The sequence below is a fragment of the Nyctibius grandis genome, chromosome 29 (assembly GCF_013368605.1).
Source record: "Nyctibius grandis isolate bNycGra1 chromosome 29, bNycGra1.pri, whole genome shotgun sequence".
In the NCBI taxonomy this organism is placed as follows: Eukaryota; Metazoa; Chordata; class Aves; order Nyctibiiformes; family Nyctibiidae; genus Nyctibius; species Nyctibius grandis.
In genome coordinates, this window is record NC_090686.1 from 571,027 (window position 1) to 597,409 (window position 26,383).

General features: G+C 45.1%; 1 protein-coding gene across 1 annotated transcript in view; it reads left to right on the top strand.

The window, feature by feature from the left end:
- The window catches only part of HEMK1 (HemK methyltransferase family member 1), a 28,183-nt gene that overhangs the window by 655 nt on the left and 1,145 nt on the right, over positions 1–26,383 (top strand). The window contains 8 exon segments of the mRNA XM_068419852.1: positions 1,631–1,724; positions 16,107–16,196; positions 16,198–16,260; positions 18,249–18,313; positions 21,803–21,852; positions 22,947–23,052; positions 24,128–24,223; positions 26,042–26,155. Of these exon segments, the coding sequence (XP_068275953.1) occupies positions 1,632–1,724; positions 16,107–16,196; positions 16,198–16,260; positions 18,249–18,313; positions 21,803–21,852; positions 22,947–23,052; positions 24,128–24,223; positions 26,042–26,155 (677 nt within the window). The 5' untranslated portion in view covers position 1,631.

A 26,383-nucleotide genomic window follows, 5' to 3' on the forward strand; every position in this document is an offset into this window, starting at 1 on the left:
TGTACTTGAAGAAGTGAGGTATGGTGCCTCACAGCAGCTGAAAACATGGCCCCAAAATTCACAAAGAATCATGGAATCATGGAGGTTGACAGGGACCTCTGGAAATCTAATCTACCCCTCTTGCTCAAAGCAGGATCAACTAGAGCAAGTTGCTCAGAGCCATGCCCAGTCCAAAGATAGATAACATACAACCTGCCTGGACAGCCTGTTCCAGTGTTTGACCACCCTCATAGTGTTCAAAAAAAAAAAGAAAAAAAGGAGGTTGTTCTCAGGTTTAAATGGATTTTTCTGTATTTCAGTCTGTGCCCTTTGCCTGTCTTTTCACTGGATACCACTGAAAAGAGTCAGACTCTGTCTTCTTTACTCCATCTCACCAGATACATATGGTTATTGATATTTCCCTCCCCTGCCCCCTCAGCCCGAGCCTTCCCTTCTCAAGGCTAAACTGTCCCAGCTCTCAGTCTCTCTCCTTGTATGTCAGATGCTCCAATCCCTTAATCATCTTAATAGCCATTTGTTGGACTTATCCCAGTATGTCCATGTGTCTCCTGTACCAGGAGCCTGGCACTCCAGATGTTTCCTACCAGTGCTGAGTAGAGGGGAAGGATCCCCTCCTTTGACCTTCTGGCAACGCTCTGCCTAGTGCAGACCAGGAAGCCATTGGCCTTCTTTGCTGCAAGGGCACATTGCTGTCTCATGGTCAGCTTGTCCACCCAGTCCCCAGGGCCTTTTCTGCAAGGCCGCTGGCCAGCTGCTTGACCCCCAACTTGTATCGGTGCATGGGGTTATTCCCTCCCAGTTTATAGGACTTCACATTACTCTTTGCTGAATTTCATGAGGTTCCTGTGAGCCCATTTCTCCAGCTTCCTGAGGTCCCTCTGAAAAGTAGCGCACCCATCTGGTCTATTAACCACTCCTCCCAATTTTCTGTCATCTGCAGACATGCCAAGGGTGCTCTCTGTCCCTTCATCCAGATAGCTAATGAAGATGTTGTGCTATATTGGCCCCACTATTGACCCCAGGGGTACTCCACTAGGCACTGGCCTTCAGCTGGGCTTTGGGCTGCTGAACACAGCCCTCTGAGCCTGCCGGTTCACTCAATTTTCAGTCCACCTCATCTAGTCCATACTTCATCAGCTTGTATATGAGGATGTTATGGGAGACAGTATGAAACCCTTAGGAAAGTCAAGATAAACAGTATTGATTGCTCTCTTCTCGTGCACCGAGCCAGTCATTGTGTCATGGGTGGCTGTCAGGTCAGTCAGGAATGATTTCCCCTTTGTGAATCCATGCTGACTACTCCCAGTCACCTTCCTGTACTTAGTATGTTTGGAAACATACTAGGACTATTTATTCCATCACTTCCCCCAGTATCGAGGTGAGGCTGACTGGCCTGTAGTTCCCCGGGTCCAGCGCTTGATAACAAACTCTTTTGTAGGAATGGAGCTCCCGCGGCTCCCTTAGAGTGCTCGTGCACATTGTACATGCAGTTGAGAGCCTGGGAGGCGTCTAAAGTGCTCACCCTCAGAAGGGTTATGTGGTTAGCAGTGAGGTAAGCACGGTATTGAGAGCTTTTCTGTGTTATGGAGTGTAGTCCTGAAGTGTTCACACTTGCTTTTGCTTGCCACAGAATGCCGGTGCAGTATGTGCTTGGCGAGTGGGACTTTCAGGACCTGACTCTGAAGATGAGACCTCCAGTATTTATTCCTCGGCCTGAAACAGAGGTATGAATGTGGGGAACGTAGCGGGGGTGGGCTTGAATCTGTGAATCACATCATACAATACAATCATAGCATTGCTATGAAGGTGCCCTGGATATCGAGAGGTTATAGTGATGGGGAGGTCAGATCACTTCCACCTCCGTTGATGGAAGGACTTGGCTTTCTTTCCTTATTTCTGCTGTAGTAATGGCTCCTAGAAGTTCAAAACCTGTACTGCTATATCCCAGTGGCTTAGTACTTTGATACAAGGATAAGAATCTCGAAGTTGTCCAAAGGTTGTTAGCAAAATCTTGCAGCAATAGAAGCTGCTACTGGAAAATGGTAATGGACTCTAGAGAGCTTGTTTGTCCATGTGCAGACTAAAACCGTGGAGGCTGGTCGGAAATGGCACCTACTGCCTGTCTGATGGCTCCACAGTGGTTTCTGGACAAACACAGGAAACAGAAGGGATGTTTCCTGAATGGTATCAAAACAAACACTGGAAAATGAAGGGTAAGTTCTGACCGGGGCTGGAATTAAACATGAATGTCAGTCTTAAGAATGGGAAGGACAGCCATACGTGATCAAGCTAAAACTCCATTTTCCCCAGTGTTCCTGCTGCTAGGGAAGAGCCTAAGAACTACATGGTGACAGTTTCCCTGATGGTAGCCTAACTTTCAGCTCATGGACCATCCTAGCAAGGAGGTCTTTCTGTTTACTAGTCCTCAGGAGGTTTCTGTTTGTTAGTCCTCGGGAGGTTTTAGGTTTTGTGAGTTTTTTTTGTTTGTTTGTTTTGGGTTGGTTCTTTTTTTTTTTTCTTCTGAGAATTTGTTTTCTTTTGGAGATGAAGTGGTCTCCATAGCTTATCTGTTTAGGAGTCCTGGAGGCTTAAACCTGTTTCAGTCTAATAGTCATTTCTTCAATCGTTTGCCTGCTGCTTGGTGACTGTTGTAATGTGCTGGTGGCGCTCTGCTCAGGTCTCTGTAAGTAGGGGCCCATGCTGCAAAAAGAATGAAAAGGCTCATTCAGACAGAATGTCCCCTACTGAAAATGTCAGAAGAGATGCCAAGGACTGAGTGGTCTTTGGGGTTGGGAAGACCACCTTTGCTTTTTCTGGGGAAGGGATAGTATTGTGAATGTATGAAGCAAGCGGCAGCTCACTAAAGAGAGGATACAGTCTGCAGAATCCTTCATCTGACACCTTTCATTGCACAAAAGTTAAAGGGCAAAGACAGCCTGTGCTTCCATTGTGCCCTTTGAAGGAGAGGGTGCTACAGAAATCCATGACAATTTAGTGGGAATCGGCACAACTGCCACTTAGACATCTTCTCATCTCAGCCTGTAGAAGAATATTCAGAACCAGAGTCTTGATTTGATGTGGGGCATCAGCAGCATCTCATTGAGAGCCTGCTGGGCTCTAAATCATAGTGATGACACTTGTGTCCAGTGAAGGTGTGAGCTCTCTGTTGTGTCTGGGTTTGATCACTCTGTGGCTATTAAATTCGGAGGTAGGGCTCTACGGAATAGTTTTGCCAGTTGGAGCCCAGCGATGGTTAACTTTGTTATTGTCAACAGTATTTCTGCTGCAGTTGATTCAAGAGAGTATTTCCAACCTCTGACTCCCCATTAATTTGTGGATGCAACACGAGCATTAAAACCAGGGAGAACTTGCATGTTCTGCAAGTCAGAATATCTTCTGGCAAGGCTTCCTCTGGTGCTTCAAACAAAAGCCTATTGTGTGGGGTGGAAGCCAGGGTGGCTAATGCCTGAGGATGTTCTTAATTATGCCCACATGCGTGGTTTTGGTAAAAGCATCTCTGCTGACCCACACTGAAATGCAGTGCTGTGTAACATGCTGTGTGTGAAACCACTTAGCACACCCTGGTGCAAAAGTGTAGCATAAACAGCTTAACCCAAACCTCATCTCTCTGGGAAAACTTCGATGTGTCACGGTACTTACTATGAAGGCACATTTTTAGCACATTTATTATGGAAGGCCACAAGTTTATGATGATAGCTCAGGGATGGAGGTCTGTTGGCAACTGAGAGCTTTCTTGTGATGTTGTGCTGGGCAGGTTACTTGGACAGGAAGAGCATGGGGACAAGATCCAGCTATTTAGGAGCACCTGGCAGGACACTGCTTTAGGCATATGTTGCTTCTAGGAGCCGTGTACTGTCTGTAACCTCGTGCACAAAGTGAGTTGGTGTCCAGATCCTTTCCTTCTGCTAGGAAGGAGAAGTTGGTCATCTCTGACTCAGAGCTTTGTGCAGTGTGTTTGGGTTGGAGTTTGTCTATGTTTTGTTTCATTGGAGTAATTTTTCCAGACTTCACTGGACTTCAAAACTGCAGTGGAAATATCTCGTTTCAAAAATATTGAAATTAGTTGCATCTGTTGTTCTCTTTCTGTTTAGGATTTTTCTGCAGTGTTCTTAAAACCAATAGTGCTGAAACTTTTCACCAAATAATATCTGTAAATAATCCTTGTTCTTTAGGAAGCAGTTCATTATCAACATTAATATCCCAGGTTCAAGTTGCTTATCTGGGGCTGCACACACAAGCCACATGGCATATCTTGTCCTTGGCTGAGTAAATGTGACTCCCTCCATGGACTTGTTAGTACAGATACACAAGCAGCTGCAAAATTTACTTGATAGTTACATTTATGTAGTTTCTGCAAATGCTCCTGCTTGTTGATTCCAAGTCTGAAAAGAAGAGGAGCCATCTTATGATGCACGTTGTATTCCATGGTTACAACAGAAGGGTTATAGCTCTTGCTCCCAGACGTGTTGGTAACGGCATGAAGGCAGACGCAGTATGACATAAACCACCAGCATTGTTTCAGTCCTGGGGACAGAGACACATGCAAAGAGAGAAGCTCAGTTGTCTGCTTAGTTTTGCCCTGTGTGAAATTTGCCCCTTTGTAGTACGTTTTGTTTTCTCTGGTAGCTGAGCCCTCTCCCATTCGCTCCCTGTGGGGATGTTTTTTAGCACATCTGGCTTCGTTCTTCTGTTCCGTGGGAATCCGGGGGGAGAGGACAGGCAGCAGAATTAGGGAACTAGCAGGTCCTGTTTAAGTGCTGAGAGCAGGATAGCAAAGGTGATTGCATTCGGTCTGACTTCTTGGCATGCAGGGCTGATAGATACTTTTGTGAGCACAGACATACTGCGTTGCAGGACGGTTTTGTTCAGGAGTCCTCAGTCTCACCTTCCCCCAGTTAATCTGCCCCTCTGTGAGCAAAGCTTTGGGCTCGCTACCACAAGCACTAACTGGGTTTGCAAGGGCTTGTGGAGCCCAGCGTCCTGCTCGCTTTCCTTGTGTTGCCATCAGAGCCGGCCTTCTGCAGTGGGGAGGTGTTTGGGCCAGAGTTTAGGGGCATGCTCAGTCGCGTGAATTATCTTTGTTACGCAATTATTATTGTCATGTCAAGGAATCCCTGCCTCAACATTGCGCAGTCACTGTGCTAATGGAGGAGAAAGTCTTTTTCCCAAAGCAAGGCCCTCTCAAACTTGGGCTGTGTTACCATCGCAGCAGCCTTGTGGATCAGAGGAAAAATAGGGCAAAGAGAAGGAGAACTCACCAAACCGTGGATACAGAATTCCTTGTCCAGGCAAATATAGGCTAAATGCAGCCTCACCGTGACTTCATTAAGGAAAGATTTAGTTTGGTCCAGGACTCCTCTGAAGGAAGCAGTGCGGGGTGTGCGGCTCCCCACTCCTTTACCCCTAGAGGGCACTCCAGGCTTAGGCTCGCAGAGCTCTGATGGCTCTATTTCCTATTAATTATTACAGGATTTCGGGTGTTTCTGATCCCCTCCTCTCTCACATGCTGTGTTTTAAAGCAGATGAAGGCTTATCTGTTCGGTGAAAACAAAAATGGTCTCCTTTTATCCCTTGGAACTGCTGTGTGGGTAGAGTCAGATTCTTGGATGATGAATTTTCATTTTTGCTGAAGGAAAGCTGCTGGGAGGAGAGCTTCAGTTCTGTTGGGAGGATTTTCACAGTCCCACCATCCCCTCTGACCCTCGGGCCACCCAGGAGTCCCCTGGTGACACCTCCTTGACTTGTTGTGATCTCAGCCCAAGCTTATACCCTACATATTTTTTTTCTGTCTTGGCTTTGTTGTGGTGGCTGTGTCATGAGAGCAGTCTGTTGACCTGTAAGGGGGAGGGAAGCACACTGTAGGGTGAGGATGTGCGATTAGCCTGGGAGACATCTTAGGGAAAGAAATTAACAACTCTGTGCCATGCTGAACATTTTTTACTAGTCACGCAAAAAAAGATCATGGCTGCGATCTCCTGCGAGAGCAAGAACGAAGACTTAGTGGGTCTCAGACTGTATTTGTCTAGTTCAATATAATGTGTCTGATTTGGGCTCGTAGCAGATGGTGGGGGCAAAATTACAAGGGAAAAGATAGGTATGGAAGGATCCCCCCTTCTTCTGACAGTCAGCAGTTAAGGACTGTTCTTAGCCAAAGCTGGATTTGGGCCATCCTGCTTCATAATCACTAATGGATCTGTCCTCCATCAGTTTGTTTAATCCTCTTTTGAGTCTGGCTGTATCTAGCCTCCATGACATCACCTGACAGCGAATCTTTCCAATTTTATATTGTAAGTGGGAAAAGTATTTTCTTTGCTTCCAGTGCTGCCTGCTCATTTAACAGGAAAGCCCTTACTTCTTGCTGCCTAACGCATAAACCATTCACGCTCTTAATAGCATTCATAATTTTTAGTCCTGTCACTGTCTAATCAATTCTTTTTCCACCTATAATTTTTAAGCTTTTAACTTGTTTCCAAAGATAGATTGTTTCTTTCCCATGATAACGTGCTCAATACACCAAAACCACGGCTGTTCACTTGCGTCTGTCAGCTGAATGGCAGTCATTGTGCTGGGCTGTTCTGAGAAACCGCTGTAGGCAAAGATTTGCTCAGAGAAACCTTTCATGAAGTTTAACCTTACTTCTAGCTAAACATAATCATTAACCTTTCAAGAAGATCAAGCACACAGAGAAGGGAGGGTTTTCGCTTCCTGACATATATATGCAAATATACAGATTGCAAGGTGGGGCCTTTCTCCAGTGCTTTATGTCAAAGCGGTGTATGCATTTTGTGCTTTAATCAGTGCTAAAAGGGAGCTTTTGATGCAGAATGGCCTTTCATTTCCCTAATTTCATTGCCACAGATGGTTACTTTTCGGAAAGTTTGAAAGGTCGCACTGCCTAGTGGAGTACAGCCATGGATCAGCAGTCAGGAGATTGGCTTTTTTTTTTTTTTATGGTTTTGCCTCTGACCCGTTGTCTCTTCAAAGGAAGGCTGCTTCTCGTTTCTGCGTCGCTGGCTTCCCAGTTTGGGAGATGGGAAGGATGATGGTGCCCTATCTTGCACATAGCTTAAGGTCATTTCTTGAAATATATATAGATTCCTATAAGGTATATTGAACATAAATGCAATAGGGCATTATTTAATAGATCAAAAATTAACTGCTATATGTTAATGTAGCTGTAAACAAATGTGCTAAAGTTGGAGCATTGGTGTTGTGGCCTCACATAGATGAGATTTTGCCCATGTGATAGGTAATATTTTATCAATATGTTGGAGGAACTCAGTATTTTCTGAAAGTGGGCTGTGGCACAAAGGCTGGGGAACGGGAATCATGAAGGGAACCTGTTGTTGCTGCAGAGCAATTGGAATTGCCCTTTGAGCTAGGCACAAGTGTTTAATAGGATCATATATAGAAATAAATCATGCAGCCTGTGCCTTGTGGCTGAGGGGCTTCCCCTGCCAGAAGAGCCTGGAGAAAGATCTGGGGCTCTTACGGATGTTGGCTGACCACGAGCAGCCATTTTCAGTGGGCTGCCCAGCAGGCTAATGGGATCCTTGCACGTGTTAACAGGGGATTGCCAAGTACAAGTAGCAGGATTAAATAATCTGTGTACTGCAGTAGTGGAATAGTTGCAAAAACATTATGTCTAGTTATGTTACTGACTGATTGAGAAAGAAATGGAAAACTAGATTTGGAGAAGAATCAGTAGGTGGATTAACAGCTGGAAAAATCTGCCTTGTTGTGAAAGACTGTTTAGCTCATCAAAGACAAGCTTAGGGGTTAATTACCTGGCACAGGGAGCAGAAATTTGATAACAGAAGTCTATTTGGTTTCAGACAAGTGTATAACAAGCACTATAAATGCAGGCCAGAAGAAAAGGTGCATATCTTTAACAGAGAGTGTAATCAATTACTGAAACAGCTTAACAAGAGTCTGTTGCTGGCTACTTTAAAATCAGGACAGGATGTTTCCCCAGGACAGATTTCTTGTTCAAAAGGAAATGGAGGAAGAAACAGGATTGTTCCTGGCTAACTGGCCAAGATGAACTATGGCAGTGGTTTCTCCTGGCTTCCTATGCAAGACAAAAAGGCTGTGGTAGTGCAGAGGATTGCTTCAAAGTTGGTGATTTCCAGGACAGACTCAAAAGTGTAAATTTAAAGCTAAAAATTAGTGCTGAAGACAGGGAATGCAACGGCTGTTCTTTGAAGTCATGCGCAAACCTGCTCCCCAGGTTAACATATAGACTTTCCTCATATGTTCTCACAGACCTCCATGTTGTTAATGCCTTTATTTTTTGGCCCTAAAAGTACTCTGTGAAATCTTCAGCTTTTTAATCTCTCTTTTCCGATTGAAAGACGGTCTCTATTTCTGTGAGTTTCAGTGGAGTAGCTTAGCTTATCAGCAGTTAGAGCAGGATTTAGGACTAGAACTGGAGAAAACCAAACTATAGAATGGCTGTAACAGGAGGGATGGAACTCAAGGGCATTCCCACATGAACGGGGGAAAAATCCATTTGCTGGCTCCCAGCTTCTTTCAGACATCCAAGTAACTGGAATTTCGGAGCTAGGGCTTAGTGAGCTGGACCAGTGCGTCTGTCCAGATGCTGTATCTGGCAGTGGTCAATACCAGTATCTGCAGAGAAAGAAAATGCCTTACTTCTGGAGAGCTGTGCCTAGACAGAGGTTTGTGCTGGAGACCTGATGTAAGGCCATTTTACGGTGACTTTGGTCCACTCTTCTTACCCTTCTTGGGCATGGCTATGTTTAGACGTGACAACTGTGATAATCTCTCTTGGGCAGTAGCACATATGGGTTGCAAAGGTTGCTGCCTTTTGATGAAGTCATTTCTGGGTGCTGTCCCAACCTCTCCTCCAACAGCTGAAACAGTGCTTGGCATGTGCCCTGACACATCAGGAGCTTCTCTTGTGTGACAGGAAAGCCAAACCCCTCCCTCAGTATTAGGTGTGCCTCTGCCTGTTTGTCATTGCTTCTGCCTGAAGCCATCTTTTCTTTCAGGACCAGTGGCTCCTTCTGGAGTTATTCTGGTGTTTTGCTTTCTGTATGTGGATAGGGGGAATTTCATGGGCTTTGTGCAAGGGAAGTGATTGTCCCCCTGTGCTCGGCACTGGTGAGGCCGCACCTCCAATACTGTGTTCAGTTTTGGGCCCCTCACTACAAGAAAGACGTTGAGGTGCTGGAGAGAGTCCAGAGAAGGGCAACAAAGCTGGTGAAGGGTTGAGAGCACAAGTCTTATGAGGAGTGTCTGAGGGAACTGGAGTTGTTTAGTCTGGAGAAAAGGAGGCTCAGGGGAGACCTTATTGCTCTCTACAACTACCTGAAAGGAGGCTCTAGCAAGGTGGGTGTCGGTCTCTTCTCCCAGGTAACAAGCGATAGGACGAGAGGGAACGGCCTCAAGTTGCACCAGGGGAGGTTTAGATTGGGTATCAGGAAAAATTTCTTCACAGAAACGGTTGTCAAGCATTTGAACAGGCTGTCTGGGGAAGTGGTGGAGTCACCATCCCTGGAGGTATTTAAAAGACGAGTAGACATGGTGCTTAGGGACATGGTTTAGTGGTGGACTTGACAGTGCTGGGTTAACGGCTGGGCTTCATGATCCTAAGGGTCTTTTCCAACCTAAGCAATTCTATGATTCTATGATTTTCTCTTTCCTACTGTGGTGCTTGGCAGGAGAGCCCAGGACACAAACACCATAGCCTGCCTGCCCTCTAAGCACTGGGCTGGCTTGGTGGCTTGGTTTTGGAAGGAGGGTACGTGGCAGTGATCTTCTATGGCCGTTGCCGTGGAGTTAGGTTTCCAGCGTGGCTTCCTGGTGTTTTGTCATGTGCTGATTGGCAGCCAAGTGGACAAACAGGAGGGGAGGGGTGATTTGGTTAATATCAGATCAGGCTCTATGGAAAGTTCTGGATTCTGAGAACAGAAGTTTCTGGAAAGCACACAAATAAGTAAAACATTCCTAGGAAGTGTGCAAGAGCAGTGAGAAGGTTACCCAGGTTTTCATGTGCCTTTTTCTTTCCTCATCCTGTTTGCTAGCCTGGGAAGTTAGAGCTTCTTGCCACCCTGGCTCTTACCCCTGGAACCTTATCTTTTCTGCTTTCCCCAGAGCATGTGGGGCATGAAAAATGGGTGCTTCTAGCAAAGGCAGTGTGAATTTGTGACCTCCACCCTTACCTTTCCCATTCCTCCACTCCTCTTGTTTTTCTTAGCCTTGTACTTTTAATCTCAGAGCCACCAGATGGGTCGCTCACTGTTGTTGGACTGTAGCACATGATTGCCTCAACTCTGGACTTCCACACAGCTCTGTAGCCACTGTTGGGCAGTGAGAATCTCTGCTGTTCCCCCAGACTGTCTCGGTGCTGAAAGCCGCCTGACCCTGCGCTGTCTGCTGGTTGGAGCTGTGCAGCTGTGGAGCTTGTGGTTGGGGTGCTGGCAGACACTGTCCTCGCGCCTGCTTTGTGCAGCTGTGGTTCCAAGAAATACAGTGAACTAGAGACCTGGCCGCAGGGAGGGGGAGGTAATACCGAGAACCTGTCAGAACATGAGTGTGTGCTGGGGGGGTTGGGGAACAGGAGTTGTGGGTGGAAGGGTGAGGCAGAGGCTCACGGGAAGCTGGAGGTTTTCACAAAGTTTTGAGTTTGTTTCGCTCAACAGAGAAGATGCGGGGGAAAAAAAAAACAAATAAATGACAGCGTGAACTTCGGGCCAGTCTGGCAGTGAAGCAAGACTTCCTGGAATTGCAAGGTGAGAGCAGGCTGTGAGTGGCTTGGCTAAGAGACAAAAGCTTGAGAACCTCTGAGTGCTGGAAATTAAGTGGCATAGGAAGCAAATATTTGAGTCCCCTGTTTATGGAACCACAGGTAATAGGTCTCCTCTAGTCCTTGCAAGCTCTTCCTTTGCTAGTCAGGACCAGATATCCTTCTCCCTCCCATGGATGTCCTGCATTTTTCCCTGTAGATTTTAAAATTCACTTCTGGCAAAGACATAGAGGGTCTAGATAGCTTCTCCCCACTCCATTTTGTGCGAAGCAACAGAATGTAGGTCCCTGAAAACCCATCACTTGATGCCTGCATCACCTCCAGCCCAGTGCAATGTAAAAACCCTTCCAGATACTTTGCTTTGCACCTACCTTACCACCCTCATGAATGCACAGGTTTCAGAGGTGGCTTGAATATTTATTTGCACAAAATCCTATAAAATGGGGGAGAAGGGGAGGTTCCTTGATTATAGCTGTGCAAGGGGAGTTTGCAACATGCAGAGAGACTGGGATTTAGTCACGCTAGTAACTCTGCAGAGCTGTAAGCTGGCCCTGTTCCTAAGCCCAGCCTATTGCACTGTGTCGTGCTGTTTGCCTGTAACAGATGACAAAAAGGCCCTGGAGCACACTGGCATTGCTGGTGTGCCCTGGAAAGGCACGTGGCAATCCTCCAAGCTGCAGGGGAGAGGACAGCTGTGGGGTAGTTTTAGCCATACTTAAGATTTGCTCCAAGGGACAGCAGTGGCTACTGAGCTCACCTTTCCATGTGACTTCTAGCTCTTCCTCTCAGCTGCTTGAACATCTCTGTACACCCATCTGTTGAATGAAACGTGCAATCTGCCCCTGCACGCAGATGTCAACAGCTTCCAGTCGTGGGGGCTGCCCTAGCCATGTCCAGGACCCTCCTTCCCTGCCACCTTGATGCCATTGATAGCAAAAGCAAAGAGAGGATTTTGGCTGCTTTCTGTTTTTCTTGGTTCGCCGTTCAGTCCCTCCACTCCTTCCCAAACTGGTTTTTGCTAGGGGAAGGAGCTTCTTGCACAGACTAGGGGAGAAAAGATCTTGAAAATGTTCCATTTCCCCACTCTGACACAAATATCACACTTATGCCCACATATGTGTACACCAGGCTTCTGGATAAAAGTAGTTCTGCCAGTACCTGTAGCACTGGTTAGGAGGATTTTAGTGTAGGCTGTGTTGTTACTGACAGTAATGACGCATACTGTAAGCAATGGTTTGAATTTTAATAACTCCACAGTTGAGCATTCATCCAATCCAGTGGTTAGCATGCTGTGGGCGGGTCACATTTCTAAGATATTTTTTTAATTTACGATTTTACTCACTCCTTAATACAGCACTTTGGTGGGTGGTGTTTTTTTTTTTGTATTTACACTTTTTTATCTACAACAGTAAAAACAAAACGACAATTCAGGAGCAGCCAAGCACTGTTCCTTTAGATGATGTAGGAATCTAGTTCTGATCTTTGTGACTTCTGCTTTTCTGCCCTCACACAACTGTAGACCTGCTGTTCCTAGCTGGGGCAGTGCTGTGCTCTGCCATAGTCCTCCTTTGTGAGTTTGGGAGAGTCACTGTTTTACAGTTGCTCATCTGGAAAGTGGCAGTTGTGAGGATAAATGTGTTAAAGGTACTGAAGTGCTCAGTGTGTTGCAGGGACAAGGCACCTGAGCAAGCCAGCTCATTCTCCTGTTTTAGAGACAATAAAGACACGCTGATTGTCAAGTCTTCCTTTTATCCAAAATAGCATTTTTCTGTAGTGAAGGACATTTCTCTCTCTGATGTATTGAATCCTGTAAATGGTGTGAGTGAAAGTAAGCCCTCTTGAACAGCCTGCCATTTCAGTTTAGAGTGCCGGATTGTGGAGAATTTACCTAACATGTTCCAAAGGTTAATTACCCAGGCTGCCAAAATGTTTTCTCTTATTTCCCAGTGGGATTTTTATAATTTCGTCTCTCAACCTTTAGAGCTAGTGATCAAACTGACAGTTAAAATGGCTTTTAGCAATGATGGCATCATATTAACAGGTATTCGTGCTCTGAATCTCTTCAGTCTGAGAAGATGTGGGGAATCCTACACCATAAAGACCACAGCCTTTGGCCATCTGCTGTCGTCCCAGTTTCTCTGTGTCTGGGACTGGCATCTCTTTTTCGCACCTTCTGCCTCTTTGTTGCTTTCCCCAGCTGTGGCTCTAGCCAGATTCTTGTGCAGTGGTAAGGAATGTCTGTCTCGCAGGGTATTTTGTACTCTTTGTATGAACTCTGTAATGCATGGCCAGAAATACTTCGTCTCCCAAGATGAGATTTGAAAGTGGTTCTGCTCTTTTTCTGCAAAGTGGTGTAATTTATCAGTTTCCGGTGGTGACATCTTGGAGATGATAGTGTGCTTGGAGAAGCACAGATTTTGGCTGGATCACTTGCTAAAAGATGAAAAATACTAAGAAGAATCTGAAGAATACTGTTTCAAAACAATTTTGGATAACTTAACCATTCATGATTTCTGAAAAGGAAGCCTGGTGGTAATGGCAGTGGGCTCACTGCACATACTCTGTATCATGGTTGCTGGGTTTTCCTGTTTCTTTTGCAGATGTTGGGGAAATGTGGTTTTCACGTGAAAGCTATAAGTGAAGAAAAGGACCATGGTATCACAGCCAGTTAGCACAGAACTACAAAATGTCTTATTCCACTGCATTCTCTTTTGTCTTTACTTCTTGTTTTTAATACATATATAATTGCAGATTTAATTCAACATCAAATAATCTGTACTAGTAATTTTTTCTCTAATTTGCCAGTTAGAATACACCTTCTGTTTTGCTTGCCAATTGAATTTATTTCATAAAAGAATTTATTTTCATCATTATTGAACTTTTTGATTGTAGCGAGCTACTAATGTCTGGAAAAGGATGTAGTTTCTTTAGGTTGTCACAGTATTTTAATATCTTTTAGTTTTGAACTATCACGATAAACGTGTATTATGAGAGAACTAGGCTTTGCCTCAGTAAGAAGTATTTGAAATAACCAAGACAATAAAGCAAGGGAGTCAGGAAGCTGGATACAAAGCCTAAGTAATGCCAACATCCCTTTTTAAATATACCTGTGGTAAAACCTGAAATCAGTTGTATTTAAATAGGAGCTTTGGCAAGCACTCTAAAAATACTTTTGCTGTGGAATGTGTGAAGTGTAAGCTCCATTAAAAAGCTCCAGGCTTGAAATTACTAATGATAAACCTTAAGGAAGTTAGTAAATGGTGACAATAGTTCTACTGTATGGAAGTTACATTTGGACATTTGTAATCAGTAACTTGTGCTACTCTGTGTCAGCCCTGGGCACAGATGGTTCTTCTGAGTTACTGTAGAGATTTCCTGGAAATCTTTGGAAGTGACCAGAAACGGCTGGTATTTAAAGTGATTTCATGGCTGAGCAGGATTTTTTGGGTAGCTCTTCTTCTGTGGTCTTGGAATCATCAGCACCTGCTTCCCCAAACCAGCTGCGGTTACAATTTCTGGCTGTCTCCATTGCAGAAGTGTTTTCAGACTGATTCATCTGGAGCTGTTAGTTGAAAGGCAAAAGCCATTTTCCCACAAAAGTGGGTAGATAAGGTGCTTATTTTACCCTGTTGTTATCTGAGCAGTGGTGGTCCTCTGGTTTGCCACAGTCCTGTTGGGAGCCTGAGTGTTTTCCTCCGTAATTGTCTAGGAAAGGAATCCCAGAGCAGCAACAAGGAATGCGATTTCCTGGACTGTGAAGTAGTGCATGCTTCACTTCTGTTCTCTAAGCACTGGGTGTGCAGGGGCACAGTACTTTAACATGTTTAAAAGCAGTTCATGTCTTGTGGGAAACCTCAGAAAATACTGACAAAACAGCCTCTGTCTCAGGTGCTCTGCTGCCAGGGTTGTTTCATTGAAGCTCACCTACCCTAACACTTCATTTTTATACCTCTTTGCATCCTCCCTCCCTACTTACTGCAGATGCAAATTGGCCTAGCATGAAAGATGACCCACAGCAACAAATATCTTCATAAAAACTGCAGCTTTGCACAAGGCATCTGTTACACTGCACCCCAGTTAGGGTGAGATATCCAAGAAAGAGCTTATGCCCTTATTTACAAGCCTGCCCAGTTTAGGCTCCTGAAAAAGGCCATTGCTTTACTGAAGAGAAGCTAACCTGCCTGGTAGGACATCTTGCTTTTAAATATTCCTGCTTATGCCAAAAACGTGCAAGATTCCTTGTGAAAATGGAAGGCCGGTCATTTTCCTGGTAAGGTCTTTAATTTTTAACTGTTGGCAAAATCAAGCCAATTAGTCTTTGTAAATTTTGTTAAGATTTCTGGATTTACGAGAGAGATCCAAGAGCAGACCTCTCCAGTGAAAGAACCTGGCCATCGTGGGAGCGCCTTGGGCAGTGAGACCTTGTTTCTGTAGTGTTGTGCCATGAAATCACAAGGATTGCAGGGAGCTGTGAGCACCTGCGGAAGCTGCTGATGCACTCAAGGTGTTTACAAGGTTTCTGTCTAATAGTTTTCTCCAGTGAATAGCAAGGGAGGTTCATGCTGCAGTCAGAGAGGCACATGTGTGCTTTCTTTTGTAGCTATCGCTCATTTCCACAAACCTGAGAACTGTCTATCTTTGAGACCTCTCCTGCTGTGTTGGATTTTATATGAAATTGTGAAGGGATTTAAAAAAGAGGAGATTGATGAGAGGGAGGAGGCAGCGATGGCAGAGACGCCTACAGATCCAGGAGCATGGATGGAAATCTTTTCCATGTGACTTTATTCCAACAAAATGTAGTAGGAGTTCATAATCTGAAATCCATGCAGCGAGCTGTTCATTTGGATCGTTTAGCAATTCATTGCCTTTGCTTTTTATCTGCGGGTTGGATTATAAGTTTAGATGCTGTTAGGAGCTGTACCTCTGCTTCCAGATTACATACCAGACCGCGACAGTGTAGAAATCTTCTGAAAGCTGGAATTTTGGAGTAAATAAAATGGTGTTGCAGAAGATAATGTGCTCCAGCTGTTTGGTTATTGTTTTTCCCAACAGTGCTAGAAGATTTCAGAGGATCTGTGTGAAATTGTATCCTGAGGATTTGGTTACTAATCAAAGCACCCTGTGGGGAGCTGGAGCTGGAGTGACTTCTGGCATGGCAGTTCCATTGCTACCATCTGTGTTTTAAAAATTAGCAACAAAAATATATCTCATTGGGCTACAGAGTCAAGAAGTTTAAACTCCACTCCTCAGACCACAAAGGTGTGAGTAAAACAGCTCCCTTAGAATTTTTTTGTTTGGTGTTTTTTTTTGTTAGGATCTCATCTCTTTAGTTGTGGAGGAAGAATCTCGGAAATGTGAGAAGAATTCAGACCTCTACTTCCCAGTTCCTGTCCCTCATCCTGTGGATCCTGGAGATTGGCTGTGGCTCTGGAGCAATTGCTCTGAGTCTGTTGGGTAAACTGCCACAGGTGAGCTTTTTTCAGTGCTCATGGTACAATAGATGCCTCTGTTACAGGACAATCCCACTCTACCTAGTCTTCATTGAGACTTCACAGCCAAACTTCTTTGCTTTGATGGGACTTCAGCAGCTAAGGCCTCTGACAGTCAGGCTCTATAAGTTCATGCTAGGTAGAAGAGGAATATTTAGGAATTGCTCTCCCCAGCTGTCCGCAGGAGTAGCGGAGACATAGTCAGAATGGAAGAAGGAAATGTGCTCATTCTTCAGCTGTCACAGCTCACGATTAATCACCTTAGCTTGAAGCGCTGGTGGGAGTTGGTTTAAGCTAATATCCTGGGCTGTGGACAAGGGGAACTGAGGCATGGGCACACACTCAGTAAGTTGAATTTACGGGGCAGTCATGTCTAACAATCACCTTACTGTGAATTGAAAGATCTTGTCTCTAGGAGACTGGACTAGATGAATACAGGGAGGGGATTGCCACAGCAGTGTCAGTCCTTGGGATCAATATGACAAGCATATGTCACACTGCCACAACTGCCAAACCACTTTTTTGAAGTCTTTTACTGCTTAATAGCAACCCACACCTTTTGAACAGAGAGAAAAGAGCAGGAAGGGGACTGAGATCTGGGTGACCAAATCCTTTCTTGCCCCGTAGTATTGTGGCATGTTAAATGCTTACTGAGATACTGCTGGTAAGCAGAAAGAGAAGTGAATCAAAGATCTCATTGCATGTCGTTAAGGGAAAAATATTCCCCTTTCCTCAGAACTGCAGACCAGCCAGTTCCTTCTCGTGAACGAGAATTGCTGTGGCCAGCCCCTCCTCTTTTAGAAGTGTAAGACTTCGTGTGTAAGAATTAGAGGTTGATGCTTATGTTCCTCCTTCCAGTGACCTGATAAGGTTAATACTTGAGCTTCATGACTTCAGAGTATAATTACTCTGATTTCCTGAGCTGTACGTCATGCTCTTTTCCTTGCCTATTAAGTTAAAGAGCCGTGTCAGTCTGTCCCTGTAACTGGTAACAGTCCTTTCCCAGCTGACTAACACAAACTGCTGTGCCCAGAGAAATAAGGAACCTTGACTGATTAGAGTTAGTGGTAGCCACACTGACAGCTAAATAGAGTTTACACTGCATGATCTCTTTGGTGTTTGAGGCAGAATTTGGCACTAGGATATTGAGAAAACAGCAGCAACTTTTCACTTTTGGATTCAACTGTGTCCTTCACCTTAAGGGTCAGCTTCATGTGTGTGGGTGCTAGTCTCAGGCTGTGAAATTAATCCCCCTAGGAATGATGGCTGATCACACCATCATCTCCAAATGCAAAGTAGTTTCTTTGAGCATGCTTTCTCTATGTAAATACTTACCAACATCTTCTGTGTTTAAAAAACATCAAGCAGAGCAAAAACAAGCCAGGCCTTTGCCTGCACTTTTCCCAAGGTGGAATGGAAGGTCAAACAAATCTCTAACTGTGTAGTCGTTGCTCTTAGTGTTGCCTTGGAGGGCTCTCAAATACTTGACACACAGTCAAGTACATGCGGTCAATACACGTAGTGAATGTGGTGTAAGGACTGTAGTGGAGTAACTAGGCAAAAAGTGTCTGCATAACAGATGGAAAACGCCAGAACCTCTGCCCAAGTGGTTGTGTTAATGCTGAGAGTGATTCTGTCCACATTGGAGAGGAGAAGCCTAGGACATGATCTTCCTTTAACCTGTGTCTACCTTAGACTAGCCAGAGCCTTGTCTCACACTGCTAGGAGCTGTGAATGTATCAGTTGATGGGAGTCAGTGTGACTCCATGGTTGTCAGCTGAGTTGGTTCAGCCAGAAGCCTGTCTAGTTTGGTAGTCTGCTGGCAGTGTTGCAGAGTGCCTTCTGTCATGTTAGGGGTCTTACTAGAAGTAACTCATGAACCCATCGGTGCCCTGAGATGCATTATTCATAATGCTCAGGAACCTGGATGTTGTAATACTTGTTTGTTGATGTTTTTTTTGTCCCAGAGCCGGGTGATAGCCGTGGATAAAGAGAAGGCTGCTGTGGATCTCACCAGGGAGAATGCACATAGGTACAAGCCCACATATTACCCATTTTTTGTAAATTGTTGTTTGAGAAAGACCAAGAGTCCTCAATACTTGCGCATGTGGTTCATGTTTATCACCACTGGAAACCAGAGAATGTTTCCGTGGCTTCCTTAGGTTCAGTTCCTAAAGTGTGTTAGAATTCAGAAAAAAAAAATGCTTATATTTACCAGAGTTTTTTTTTCCTTTGACTTGTGAATGTGCTTTGCAAAGACAGCAACCTAAATAAAACAATAGTACTTAAATGCTGTCTGTCTTTCAAGGGTTTTCGAAGTGTTTCATAGTAACTGCTCATCCCTTTCTGTGAACTTGGGAAACTCAAGGCAGCAGGTAGTGAGAATGTATATGTCACTTATGAGGTTAAGGACAAGGACAGCCTGAACTTTTCTCCCTCTGGCTCCCTATGTCATTATTGCTGTGCCTGTTTCTGTCATTTCTCCTCTAGATGTAATCTCGCACACTCGAATAGCGCCTTCGCTCTGATGTGCTAGTGTGGTATCCCTCAGCATCCTCCTTGCAGTCTTGTGTTTGGTGAGAATAGTGCTGCTGGGTCCCGTGCTGTTTGCATGACACCTGCGCTGTGGCTGCATGTTCAGAGCTGCTGAATCATAGAATCATGGAATAGTTTGGGTTGGAAGGGACCTTTAAAGGTCATCTCGTCCAACGCCCCCTGCAATGAGTCAAGCATCTTGTGCCTGAAGTCAGAACAGCTCTGTATCAGGTTGACCTTGTCTTTCCTAGTAGCCCTGCTTCCTCAGCTGATTCTTCTTAACCCAGGTTATTCTGGGCTGTCACTAACATAGCAAGCAGCAGAGCTAGAATCTCAGCATGCTTTTGAGTCCATGATCTCAGTCTCTGTAGACATTTGTAAAAGGTACAGAGCTCTAGTATGTATTTGTATCCTCAGAGACCACTGGGCCCTAGGCAGTGATTAGAGCAGTCTCGGAAAGGATTCCTATTGCTACCTCTTATGGAGTCTAGTACAGCTGTGAGTCTTAAGTGGTGCTCACGAACTGACATCTCTGTCCACAGGGCCCACGTACCCTTTTTTCCCAGCTGCTGTCAGCATTGGGGCTACAGAGACAGGCTACTGCTGTTTCTGGCTGCACTGAGCTGCATCTCTTCACTTCTTGCAACCCAGTCCCAGCTCTTATGTGAGTCTGAAGCGATGTGCAGGAACAAGCCCTTCCTGAACGTGTCACCTCACTGTTACCTTTTGCCTTCTAGTCCAGTTATAGGGAGTGGGTAGCAGAGATTTCCTTCTGATGTATCGGTGTCAGACCAAGTTCTGTGCAGTTGTTCAGGTATAATAAAAGCAGGCTGGATTTTTGCCTACTTAGTAGATTATTGCTCTGGCAGCTGGAAAAAATAGTCTTGTTATTAACATTGCTTGTTGGCTCAAGAGTGGCTGAGGGAGTGTAGATGCAGTGCCAGAGAACCTCATATTTCTCCATGGATATTTTCATTGTCTCCTTGTGATCTTGGCCATGGCATGGTGCCCTGTAGCTCTTGGGAGGGAAGCCAGTAGGATAAGCTGTGTTACTGCTTGGCTGAAGCCAGCTTGGTTCCTGCCTTCTTTGCAGAGCTCCCTTATCATAGCTGTGATCTCTAGATGCTTAGGTGAGTCTTGCTCTCTCAAAATCAATCCCAGTGCCAGATGGGCCAAAAGGAATCCCTCCCTTTCTTGCTGCCTGTGTGTGCTGACAGGGCAGTACCATGGGACCTCAGCAAAGGCAAGCAGGACTTGGGTATAAGGTCTTTGTTGCAGCATGTGCTATGAGTGCCATTGGGTAGCCCTGAGGTGTTACACTGAAGAGTTGGGAAGGAAAACTCTGCCACTGTAGTGGGTCTCTCATGGGAGGAGAGAATGTGCTGGGAAGAGCTGAGCAGTTTTGTATTCTCTGGGCATTGACTGCGTTGAGGACAGGAGTTAGGGGACAGTGCAGACTGCCACAATGTGCTGTTGCTGGTCAGGGAATGGCATCTCCTGTGGGAGGCTTGGAGTCTTCCTCCACCAGCAGATCTTGACCAGCTTCGGCTTTCTGACTTTGCAGAGTTCTTTCTCTGACATTGCTCAAATGTCTTCACAAAAGCCAGAGGCGAACCTGGTGAGAAGAGAGAGGTATTTTGGTGGGTGGACCATGTAGCTGAGGAATTGGAGATTCTGTTCCTTCCTTGCTGTCTCATGCTCTCTGTTTCTGTGACCTCTCTTGTAATATCAGGGTGTCACCAAGCACCAAGGATACTTTCACACTGGCCTCTCTCTCCTCTCCCAGGAGCATCAAGGGAACTTTGCTCAGGATTCCTAAGGTTTAAGGGGATCGCTGTCTCAATTATTTTCGCCTGGCAGGGAGCATATTCTGCAGCAAGCTCAGAGCAAGGGATGGATCATGACAGGTTGTGACAGACTGGAGCACTGTGCAGTGGCAGTCTGGCAGTCTCAAGGCTGTTCTACCTTGGATTAGTGCAGTGAGTCAGATCAGAATCTTAGCCAAGATTTCTCCCTAAGAAATACCGATGTGTTTATAGACCTGTTTCTTAAAAACAGCAAGCCAGCATGCTTACTTGCTCACTTGTCACAGGTAAAGGAGAGGTGTTTGTGTCTTCTAGTGCCTTCAGGGGTTCTGCTTGGTGTGAGCACCCTGGGGATGTCTGGCTGCAGATGAAAGGCACTGACCATAACACGTGTTTCCCAGTTAATGTGCACAGAGATGTCAGGGGCAAGAAAGATCATGAGTTAGAAACCAGTATCTGAGAGATCCTAGTGTGTGTTTTAAATACGTTATAGTGTACAGTCTGTGCATGAGCTGGTCCTAAAGGAGTCCCTTTTCCTAGCTCTGTCTGGCACAGGCGTCCTGCTACACTGCATGTGCTGGCCTTCTGGTAGTGAGCCGTAACATCTTGTCACCTTAACATTGGCATGTCAGATGAGATCCAAAGATGCCTAGAAAATGCACTCAGATGCCAGATCACTGTTAAGATCTGGATTATCAAAGGGGCTGGAGAAAGAGTGTGGCAAACGTAAGCATATTGTCTCCACTTCAAATAGCAGGTTTACATATTTGAAGCAGGTGATTTTGTTGTGGGGTTTTTTGTTTGATTCCAGGGATGGTGAACTTACCTGGGGGAGGCCTTGGAGATGTAGTTACTGTGCAGCAGGGTGAGGGAATACTGCTGTATATATGGCAAGGGGTGATACATATAGGTTTTGGGTGCACAGGAGCCGCACCCTGGAATCAGCATGGGTGCACAATGTGTTCTTTGCTTTGAATGTTGTTCATGGGGCAAAGAGCAGATCCTAAACTTCCCTTGTGGCTTACGAGGAATTGATCTGCAGTCAGTGGGGTAGGATACATGTGTATCAGATAAGAGGTGTGATATTTAATGATCTGTTTATAGAATGTGCTGCTCATGAATCTGCACAAACATGCCTCCTAATCTTTCTTCTTTCTGTTCTTGCATCTGGAATTTTACAGGCTGCAACTCCAGGACAGGATCCACATCCTCCACCATGATGTTTCATACAGTAAGTCTTTTCACTGTTATAATCCCCTTTGTCTTTCTCCCTTTTTACTTTGGTGGGGGGAGGCAGGCATGAGAGACAGCCAAGGGACCCCTTTGGGATGCAGGGGTCGAGAGGGGGTGTTGACGTTAGTAGAGAAAAAGGTCAGTAAGAGGTGAGCCAGTGAAGCTTTTCCCATCAGAGATTTCCAGGCCAGATGATCAGCTGAGAGAAGTCGCTGACTACATCAGAAGGTGAATTTTTCCTGATTTTAGGTGTCAAGGTTTCTTAGCCAGGAGCTGTGGAACCAGGAGCTGCAGCATTGTAGATTCATTAGTGCACCTTTCTGACACTATTGTTTCTGACACTGTACTACCTTTTAGGGGTATGTCTGCAGAGTCTTGATCTGCAGATCTGAGTTTGTGCTGCCCATACTCCAAACAGCAGTAAGCCAGCCAGCTCCAGTCCAAAAGCTGTGTAGCTGTGTCGGCATTGCATCTGCATGGGTAAGCCCTGTGCCAAGAGGCTGGTCTGAGGACAGTGCCACACTCACGTGGTTACACGATGTCTGATTCAGGGTTGGTATGTGTCAGTTCAGGCAGTAGCATGAGCGTAGCGAGCTGAACCTTGTCTCCAGAAGAGTAAACCATTAGATGGTTGGTACTGCTGAGAGGGCCTGGCTCTTTTGCTCATTAGAGGTCCTTTTGCAGCTCTGATAAGAGGAAGGATATGCATCCTGACAACTAGTCTGAGCTCCCACTTAGGTCTTTGTGGGCTCTTGCAAGTTCCAGTTGTTGCTTTAGATCCAGATGGGCATGGAGCTCCAGAGTATCAAGGTCCTGTGCTTTGTAACATGTTCCACTAAGCGGGGCTGTTGATATAAAAAATGATACTTTGCCTGTGCTTAGCTTTGTATCACTCTTGTGTGCAAGGTGGGAGAGTGAGCAGGCCAGGCTATCCCAAAAAGAAATGGGATAAAATTTTATCAGAGAAAAGCAGAGCCAGACACACCTGGGCATGTGTCTGGAGAGACAGTTTCCTGGACAGGATTTTGACCCTGAGCTTATAGGGAAGATTGCTATGGTTGAGAGCTGCTTGTGGTTCTTTTTCTTTTCTAGGTTCTGCCAAGCAGCTGCTACTTTGGGGCCCCATAGACTTCATAGTCAGTAACCCCCCGTATGTCTTCCATGAAGACATGGCTTCCTTGGACACAGAAATCCTCCGGTAATCAGACAAATACATTTTTCTTCTCCTTGAAGCAAGGTTTTCTGTCTGGTTCCTTATATTACACACAATTGCACAGAAAACATGCAAATGTAGTATATGTGTACGTAGTGTAGGGGTGTTTATATGGTATATAATAATACAGTGTTACTTTGATAACTGCTTACAGGTCTGAAACAATATCAAAGTATTTTAAATATTTATAAAAATGGAAAAAAACACACACTTTGAAATTAAAAATTTCCAATCCAAAACTGTTTGAGAATATTTTTTCTGTTGGACTTCCCCCCCGCCCCCAATTTGTGTGAGTTTATGAAAGGAAGTATAAGTAATCTGAGCAGCTTTTTGAGATGGAAAAAAAGCTTGAGTGGAAATGCTGTGACCTGTTCTCGTCCCAATTCTTGTCTTAAGCAAACAAACCCACACAAATATGAATAAGCTCTTTTGGGATGTGCAGCTATTTTGGATGTGCTGGTTCTTTCTCAGAATTGATAGTCATGCATGTCAGGATGTCCTGCACTTGCTCCTGTGCAAGATGTGCACCAGAGCAGATTCTGAAAGTTGAGCTTTCTACATCCTAATTTCACAGAATCACAGAATCACAGAATGTTAGGGATTGGAAGGGACCTCGAAAGATCATCTAGTCCAATCCCCCTGCCGGGGGGATTTGCTCTGCTAGGTTAGAAGGCAATGCAACCTGGCTGTTGACACGGTTGAAATAAAGCAAGTGATCCCTCGCTGTACAGCCCACTCCCTCCCTGTCCAGCGAGCACAGAGATAACAGATCCACGTGTTGGAACTGTGCAACCCCGGCTGCAGTTGGCTCATAATTTTCAGGAAGGGTTCTGGGGATGTTTTCTGCTTGTGCTCAACATGGAGTTTCTCAGCCTACTGGTAGCTGCCTTCTTACTCCCTGTATTTTACATAAAAGCTATGAGTGCTGGCACTGCTGTGGGAGTACTGGAGTTCAGGTGTGTTAGGTGCACCTTTGTCCATGGAGCGTGGGGCAATGCATCCTCAGGGGTGTGGCTCATTACATATGAATTGCTGCTAATGTTGTCTTCTTACACTCTAGCTATGAGGACCTTGATGCCCTGGATGGGGGAGTTGATGGGATGAGAGTCATCAAAACAATTCTGGCTCTGGCTCCTTCTCTTCTGAAGGATTCTGGGTAAGCAGTGTTCTCTGTTTGAATTTTATGTCTTTTGTCCATTCACTCCTATAACTTCTGTTTCCTTCTCATACAGGAAGGTACAGAGGGAAAACAGTTGCAAAAATGTTCCCCTCCTGCCTGTCTAATAATAGCAGTTTAAAAAATGTCATGTTTATAAGCAAAATTAGCTTGAAATTGGTTAATAAAGAGATGTGGGCCTTCCCTGACCAGTGGCGGTATTTCATAGTCATTAGTGAAGTAAGAATATTTAAAGGTCAAAGCAGCAACAAAAAGAACACAAAAGAGAGCAGCAGAGAAAGGGCGTGCAAAAAAAAAGGAAGCTTTCTAAGCAGAATAACTGATTGAAGGAGAAGCAGTACAGAACTCTGTGAGAATGGATGTAGATCTCTATTTCCCTCCCACCCTTTAATTAGGGGAAACTTGTTTATTGTGCCAGGATACAATGCTGAATATCCCAGGAGAAAGAAGGTCAGCCAAGGATAGTTTCTCAAATGTTAAATTTCTCCATGGTTAATACTCAAGAGTGATTGTTCCTATTCCCTGTCATGTGGGATCCATTTTGTGCCTAAAGATCAACATGCTGATACCCAAAGTCCATTGTACCAGGGCATTCACATATGCTGTTGAAAATTCCTGACATTTTACCAGCATAAGAGAGGTCATTGAAAATCTGCTGGTTTGAGGAGAGGAAGAGAAATATCGAGAGGCATACTGCATGCTGAAGAATTCATTCCTCATGCTTTGCATGACCACAAGAGCAGAAGATGCTCCTCAGAACTTTCCAGCAACAGAGATTGGTCCTGTGGGGTTGCTTGTTAGGATTGGGTTTGTTCCTTCCCTTCTCACTTGTTTTATAAGGTGGAGCTCCCATTGAGGAGTGGAAGTTTTTTAAGGTCAGGAATGAGATCCACACCCAGCTTGTAGTTAGTCTGGTGAATTTATAGGGAGTATTCAGTGTGGGATGTTTTAGGAATTCTCAGGAGAGTGTATGCTTGGGGCTTGGCCTCTGTTCTTTGCCTGTTAAACTGGTATCTTGCTGCGCTGTCACAGGCTGTAACTAGTTCCATCATCTCCATGTGCCTGTAAGCTAGGGTGGTTTTGCCTTATCGTGGGAGTGGAGACTTAGAAATGGGCTGGTGTCATAAAGCCTGGCTGCAGCAGAGATGGAAATAGCCCTGCAGTGTCCAGGCCTAGTCCTGGTGTGCTAACTGAGGTTGTCTGGTTAGTTCCCTTATCTCTGCTGCACTCTCCTTTGTACAGTCTTATATCTAGGACTCTGTGGTCTGAATGCTGGTGGTGTTTTCATAACTGATTTATAGAGACACTTACTGTGGGAAAATGTGTGTAGTGACTTGTACATTATGACTCTCACTGTGGGGACTTAATGTCACCCGGCTTATACAAAGAGGAACTTCATGCTGCCAGTCCAGTGCTCAGTGTTCATGCATTTACATCATAAAACTTCATTCTGGCCTTAAATCTTTGGGGGGCCTCAGAAAGAGCTGGCGGTATCTCTGCATAGGGTTCAAAAAGGGTCCTTCTCAATGCAGGGGTTTAACTGCTCACACAGAGGAGTACTGTGAGAATTCCCTCCAAGATCAACACTTTCTCCCCCTGAAGGAGGCAGTTAGGATCTGCATCTTAAATGGACAGCTATGATCTGCTTTAGGATTATTGGCTTGCAGTGTGTTTGCTGACCTTCTCATTTTCTGCACTGATAGGAGTCATCCAGAAAGACAGACCTTAATTTTTATCAGTTTAGCAACCTAAATGTGTGCATCTCCCCACTTTCTACTCCCAAATGTGTCCTTTCAGGAGTGTGTTTCTGGAAGTAGATCCCAGACACCCAGATATGGTGGAGAACTGGCTACAGACACACCCCAACTTACTACTCGTCCTTCGTGCCATTCACAAGGACTTCTGTGGCAAGTAAGTCTATTTTACCTTCAGATTTTTGCTTCTGGTGTAGGTCTGTGTCCTTTGTAGATTACGTCCCTGCACCCTGATGTATCGAATGAACTCAGCCAGAGAAAGTCCACAGCTGAAGCCAATCTGTAACAAAATAGGGGCTCCCTTCAAGTATCTCAACCTTATACCCTGAGATAACCTGGCAAGTGTTTCTGAGTCAGAAATTGTGACACAGGTGAGCATTTCTGA